We start from the raw sequence: 6059 nt of genomic DNA, 5'->3' as shown, positions 1-6059 counted from the left end.
GCTCGGCACACTTGAGCGAATGCAGGCCGGCCGGGGCCCAGGCAGGCCGCCAACCAAGCCCCGCGTGAAATCGCCACAGCACAAGATTGGCAGGGCTCCCATGCTCGACCTCGCTCGCACCCGCTCGACTTTCTCCAGCAGGGCCCCTCACCTCGTCCCCCCGGACCCTTTAGAACGGATGCAATGCAATCGAGAACCAATGAATGTGACGGCTACAAATACATACAAGCAGGGCAGGCGAGCGCTGGCCGGGTCTCGACGTCGTCATCCTCGTCGCTCTCGCCCTGCGGCGGCGGCGGCGGCGGCGGCGACGGCGGCGCCTCGCTCAGCCCATGAGCATGCTGAGGTCCTTTGGCGGGTAGCGCGTCTGGGCAAACGTCATGAGCCGCTTGAGGCTCTGGATGTACTTGCGGCTCACCTCGTCGTTGAGCACGTGGGCCACGTTGGAGCTAAAGATCTTTTCGCGCCCAGAACGCTCGTGGATGCCGACCATGGTCACGCCAATGGGCCACGGCGCGTTGCCAATCGACAGCTGGAGGTACGAGTCGTTGGCGTTGCGGTATTCGCGCTTCTGCATGTAGTGCACGATCTCGGCGATGCGCATCAGCACGTCGGGCGCCAGCGTCTGCGAGGGGCGGGGGCGTGAGAGACAAGGGGATCGAGGTGAGGCGGGCGAGCATCAGTCAGTCAGTCAGTCATCCAGTCGATGGGCCAGCCATTGATTGGATCGGTGCATGGCTCGGTGAGGGTGGAAAGAGGTGCGCAGCGGCGGCTGCATCGACGGCTCTGGGCGACGACGGCTACTCACCCGCTTCCGCAACTGCTTAAAGAGCGGCTTGAGGTACTCGGACGCCTGGACCTGGGTGGCCGCGGCCAGCTTGCCCTGTGTCGTCTGCTTGAGGTCGTCGGGCCGCGCGGCCATGTGCTCGGCCCAGTCCTGCAGCAGCCCCTTGAGGGTGTAATAGATGATCGGGTAGACGCGCGCCGTGTCCTTTTTGATCAGGCTCAGGTCCAGCAGCCCGTCCATGCCCGTGTACTCGTTGCCGGCCTTTTTTCCGTCGTCTTCGTCTGCCGCCGCGCCCTCGGACGCAGCTGCTCCGCCGTCCGCTCCCTTGCCGGCGGTGGTGGTGGCGGCGGCGGCGCTGTCCTTTGCCTTGCCGTCGAGCTTGTCGCGCTCTGCCTTGCCCTTGTCCGAGGCGTTGCGCCGCTCGAGCAGCTCGAGGGCCATGTCGGTCTCGGCGCTCTGCATGGCTGTGCGGAAGTCGTTCTGGCCCGTGGTGCTGCCCTTTTCCTCGATGAGCTCGAGGGCGCGCAGCCGCAGGCGCCGCTCCTTGTCCGTCTCGGCAAACAGGCGGATGGGCTGCCCCTTTGCACGCAGCCGCCGCACCGCCTCGTGGTTGGAGATGTTGAATGCCTCCTTGGCGGACGAGGAGGCTGCCGTCGTCGGCGCAGGCGACGAGCTGCCGGTGGTGCGGTCGCGGCGCGGTGTCGATGATCCCGAGGCCGAGGCTGAGGCGGCTGCAGCGGTGGCGGGCCGCTTGGCCTTGTCCTCGCGCGCCCGCTTGGCCTTTTCCCTCTCCTCTTTCTGCTTCTGCTCCTCTGCCCTCCTCTGCTGCTCTTGCAGCCGTTCCAGCTCGCCCCTGCGCATGTACTTGGTCGGCGGCTCGGCAGAGGCCGAGGGCGATGCGCTGGCCGTGGGAGGCGAGAGCGCCTTTCGCTTGTTGGCGATCTCGGCCTTGAGGAAGTCCATTGCGATCAACGCCGGGGGGTTGATACGGTGTGGAAGGACGTAGTTAATGGTGGTGGTGGTGGTGGCGGTGGTGGTGGTGGTGAAGGGGTGGTGGGATGAGGGTGGGTGAGGGTGGGTGAGGGTGGGTCAGTGAGGGCGCAGCAGAGGGTCGCGGCGGCGGCTCGGGTGATCGCGCCTTGCTTCTGGCTGGCTCCATGAGGTCCGAATTGATTGAGACGCCAACCTGGGCTGTCCCGGGGCTGCTCGTCGGCTCCGGTGTGCGCTTGGATGGACCCGAGGCGATCCGCACTGGCGCTCCGGCTGAGAAATCGCCATTTCTTCGGGCGGAAGGCGGGCAGCCAACCAGCCAGCCAGCGCCCCAAGGGCAGCCTGCTGGGCAGCCCAGGCCCCGCCGTCGCAACAGGGACTTCGCACCCGGACTCGTCACCGAGGCGCTCGCTTCTGCTCGTCATCACCATCACCGCCACCGCCGCTCGCTGCATCCCCCATCGCCACCGCCACCACCACCACCACCGCCAGCTCAGCAGCCACTTGCACCATGTCCGACAGCGAGACCAAGTCCTTCACCCTCCAGACGGCTTCGTTTGACGCCCGGTTCCCCAACCAGAACCAGACCAAGCACTGGTTCGTGTCTCCTCTCTCGTCCCTGCCTGCAATCCTGCCCAGCCATGCCGCCATGTCGCCTACGGATCCTGGCCACCATGTCGTTGCCTCGTCCTGGCTTCAAAGACTCGTGGCCAGCGATGGTTTCGGCACGCAGGCCATCGATGCGGCCAAACGCAGTCGATGGCGTTGAACCGCAGAGCCGCCGCACCTTGGGGCCTGCAGTCCCCCAGTTACTCGGACAGCTGCCGCCCGTTCCTACCGCCGCTACACCATCGAGAGACCCGACAGCTGACGGCCTCCTCCTGCTCCTCCTTCACCCCGTTCGCATCGGCGTGTTCCCCACCTCGCACAGCTGGCAGAAGTGAGTTCCTTGCACCCATCTGTGCCCGCCCCGTGGCCCCTCTGCCCTCTCTCGGCTTGCCGAGGCGCTGACCAGGTCCTTGTCGGCCTCCATTGTCCGCCCGCCCGCTCTGCAGCTACGTCGACTACTACAAGTGCATCAACGCCAAGGGAGAGGAGTTCACGCCCTGCAAGCAGTTCTTCCGCGCTTACCACTCCCTCTGCCCCAGTGAGTGGATCTTGGCCCGCCGCTCGTCCAGACGCGCAGGTCGCACAGGGACCTGACCACCAGCCGTCCTCGCACCCTCCCCTTATTCCCTTTCTTCATGCCATGGCGACCTGCTCCTGCTGCAGACGAGTGGGTGAGTACCGCGGGGATCTCCCTCGTCGCCTCGCATGGGGCCGCTCAAGCATCGAGAGATCCTGGCGCTGATCCTTTGATGTCGCTCGCCCCAACTCCCCCCCCCCACCACCTCTTCTCCACGTGACAGATCGCCAAGTGGGACGAGCAGCGAGAGGAGGGCAACTTCCCGCACAGCCTCAACCCCTGATCGGCCCTGCCTGCATCGCCGCCGCCCTTGCCTCCGCCCTCGCCCTCGCCCTCGCCGTTGCCGCCCGTGGTCGAGCGACATGCCGTCGCCGAGCCGTCCGTCGTCGCCGTCGTAGAAGCACCAGTACGCGGAGAGGAGCAATCAAAGCAAATCCGTCTTCCGTAGCGCGGAAACAGCCAGCGGTCGGTTCGCCTTGTCGAGTGTGTCGGGTCGGTTCGGGTCGGGTCTACAGAGGGACAGCCCAGGAAAGGCGCAGGTCGGTGAGGAAGGTGCGGCGTCTGACCTTTGCCTCTGCAATGCAGCCGCTGCTCAGAGGACGGACCAGGCTGTGCCGACGTGGGCGGTACCAAGGGCCGTGACGAGGGAAGCGATAAAGTTGACCTGCGGATGCGAGCGACGTTGTTGAACGGTGCACGACCGAGCGAGCGAGCAGGGGGGGGAGGCCGACCGGGATCAGATCAGCGACTCGTGCCTCGCCTCGCCTCGCCTTCTTCATCTCCCGCTTCTGATGCCAGGCAGGAGGCGACGTACCGAATTGTTCGAAAGGATGTTGTAGCCCGTGATGGCCTCCCACCCTTCATTCTCCACCAGCCTGCTTCGGCGCGCCGACGGCGCCGACGACGAAGGAGCGGCAGGCGATCCGACGAGGACCTGTCCGCGCTCCTTTGAAAAGAGCGTCTGCTGCAGCGTGGCGCCGAGGATCGAGTCGATCTGTGGTGCGCGTGCGCGTGCGGTGCAGCGGAGCGGAGAGGAGCAGGAGAGCAAAGGGAGTGTCAGTCAGACTGCCGCGTTTCGAGGGGAAGCCGGAGGTGTTTCAGACGACGACGACGACGACGACGACTGACCATTGACCCTGCACAACCTGCCAGAGTGGCGAGGGAGACGACGTTGATGGCCTTGGTCGACGTGAGGGGAGCGCTGGTGAACGAGAGGCACGCGACGGTCGCGGCGCCGATGATGCCACCGCCGACGGCCGAGACGAGGGTGCCCCACGCGGAGACGCCGCCATTGGTGCCCCTCGGCACCGTCCTCCAGGGCGCGATGACGAGGCGGGGCGGAGAGGTGGAGAGGATGCCGAGCTCGGATGCCAGCGTGTCGCCGAGGCAGGCCGAGTAGTGTCCGACGGCGACGAGGAGCAGCATCTCGCTCGTCATCCAGCGCGGCAGGTGTTTCGTCCAGTCCGAGGAGGGCGAGAGGACGAGGAGACGGTATGCGGCGGCGGCGACGACGGCGGTGAGCGAGTTGCACAGCACCTGCGTGGCCGAACGGTTGCCGCCCTCTCCCGCACCCCTCTTGACGGCCGCCCCATCCTCGGCGTCGCCGTCGTCGTGTGCGAGGTGGGCCTCGCGCTCGTACCGCCTCTTGACGTCGGCCTTGACCTTGGTCGCCCGTGATCCGGTAAAGTAGAAGACGAGCAGCAGCGTCCCGAACAGCGGGTGCGGGTTGGCCAGCGAAGCGTACCCGACCGTCGCGGCTGCCACGGATCCCGAGAGCGACAGCGAGCCCTTGCGGTAGCCGTGCACGGCTAGCAGCAGCGACGGCGGGATTGTGAGCGGGTATACGGCTGGCATGCTTGCGGACCGTGTGCGCCAGAGACAGGACGTCGAACAAGCGGGAGAGTTGGTCGGGTCGGAGCAAAGCGTGAGGGGATCAGGGAGATGGAGGTGGCGAGGAGGGAGCGAGGATGGACGCGCGTCATGCCGACATCGTCGGCGCTCCTCCACACACGCGCGTGTACCGCTGGGCATCCAACACGAAGTCACGGCCGTGCGCAGCAGCCAACCCGCGCTCCTCGTCGTCGTCGTCGCGGCCGCCACAGACATGCGAGCAGGCAGACCACAGCGCACAGGCAATCAGGGCAGAGTGGAGTGGGCACATTCTCAAAGAGCGACAAGACGCCGGAGACCCTCTATCGTGGAGGGCCTCACCAGCTGTGGGGGGAGACGGAGGGGGATCGGGGAGAGGCTTAGAGGATACAGGGAGGGGCAGAGATCAGGCCAAGACCGCAAAGGAGCGTGTAGACGAGAGACGGGGCGGTGGGGACGGGGAAAAGAGAGGCGAGGGGAGAAGAGGAGGGGAGAGGCACAGGAAGAGAGGGGGCAAAGCTACGGACCAGTCCTGAAGCCCGAGCCTCGGCGCACGTAGAGGGCCAGAGGGGCAGGCAGCAGGAGCCAAAACGAGAGTGGGCAGTGGGGGCAGAAAGGCGAGGCAAGGCCGGGGGTCCAGCGTGTGGACCGTCAGGCCATCCCTTGCCCCGAGCAGAGGCTGCTGGGGCGGATAGGAAGCGAAAAGCAGGGGAGCCCGTGACAAGATGTTGGGAGCGCCGATGCGCGGCGCAGGCTGCGCAAGGGCGAGGCGCACGGCAGCGAACTCGGCCGCTGACGAGGGCGAGGGCGAGTGCGAGTCCTAGGAAGAGAAGGTTGAAACGCGAGCAGCGGCAGGAGCTTCTATGGTGGCGGAGATGCGAGCAGGGTCGTGAAAGGTGGCGAGGCAAGGAAAGAGGGGGGGGAGAACGAGGCACGATGCCCCGCCCCCGGCCCCACCTCCCCGGCGCTCATCGCCGCTGCTGCAGGCCCGTGGCGTCGCTGGTGAAGCCCTCGTCGGCCGTGACGGCGCCGTCGACGCTGCTCGTCACGTTGCCGTCGTTGCCGCTCGTCACGCCGCCGGTGCTCGACCCGAGGCCCTCGCCCGAGCCGCCGCTGGTGGTGCCGCCCTTGGTCGACGTGACGCAGACCAGCGGGAAGGCGCCCTCGGTGCCCGCCTCGGTGCGGCCAAGTGCCCAACCGTCGTCGTAGAGGCGCTGGACAGTGATG

General features: G+C 66.7%; 4 protein-coding genes across 4 annotated transcripts in view; 1 reads left to right on the top strand and 3 right to left on the bottom strand.

Annotated features, from left to right (window-relative positions):
- Window positions 1-325: 325 nt before the first annotated feature.
- Window positions 326-1750, bottom strand: PFL1_06852 (uncharacterized protein; the record flags this gene model as incomplete). The annotated part of the gene is made up of 2 exons (XM_007879664.1): window positions 326-625; window positions 809-1750. The coding sequence occupies 2 exons, from the start codon at window positions 1748-1750 to the stop codon at window positions 326-328; spliced, it is 1242 nt and encodes a 413-aa protein (XP_007877855.1).
- Window positions 1751-2288: 538 nt separating this feature from the next.
- Window positions 2289-3246, top strand: PFL1_02090 (uncharacterized protein; the record flags this gene model as incomplete). The annotated part of the gene is made up of 5 exons (XM_007879601.1): window positions 2289-2374; window positions 2709-2717; window positions 2833-2924; window positions 3050-3057; window positions 3187-3246. The coding sequence occupies 5 exons, from the start codon at window positions 2289-2291 to the stop codon at window positions 3244-3246; spliced, it is 255 nt and encodes an 84-aa protein (XP_007877792.1).
- A 309-nt stretch (window positions 3247-3555) lies between these two features.
- On the bottom strand, window positions 3556-4817 carry PFL1_02089 (uncharacterized protein; the record flags this gene model as incomplete). The annotated part of the gene is made up of 3 exons (XM_007879600.1): window positions 3556-3627; window positions 3778-3957; window positions 4092-4817. 3 exons carry the CDS (start codon window positions 4815-4817, stop codon window positions 3556-3558), a joined length of 978 nt encoding a protein of 325 aa, XP_007877791.1.
- A 983-nt stretch (window positions 4818-5800) lies between these two features.
- Window positions 5801-6059, bottom strand: part of PFL1_02088 (uncharacterized protein) — a gene marked incomplete at both ends in the record, with an annotated part of 1912 nt that continues 1653 nt past the window's right edge. Inside the window, one exon of the mRNA XM_007879599.1 lies at window positions 5801-6046. Within this exon, the coding sequence (XP_007877790.1) occupies window positions 5801-6046 (246 nt within the window). The remainder of the gene's footprint in view (window positions 6047-6059) is intronic.

Source organism: Pseudozyma flocculosa (genome assembly GCF_000417875.1).
Source record: "Pseudozyma flocculosa PF-1 unplaced genomic scaffold scaffold00005, whole genome shotgun sequence".
Taxonomy (NCBI): domain Eukaryota; kingdom Fungi; phylum Basidiomycota; class Ustilaginomycetes; order Ustilaginales; family Ustilaginaceae; genus Pseudozyma; species Pseudozyma flocculosa.
This window is presented reverse-complemented; position numbering and strand designations above follow the sequence as displayed.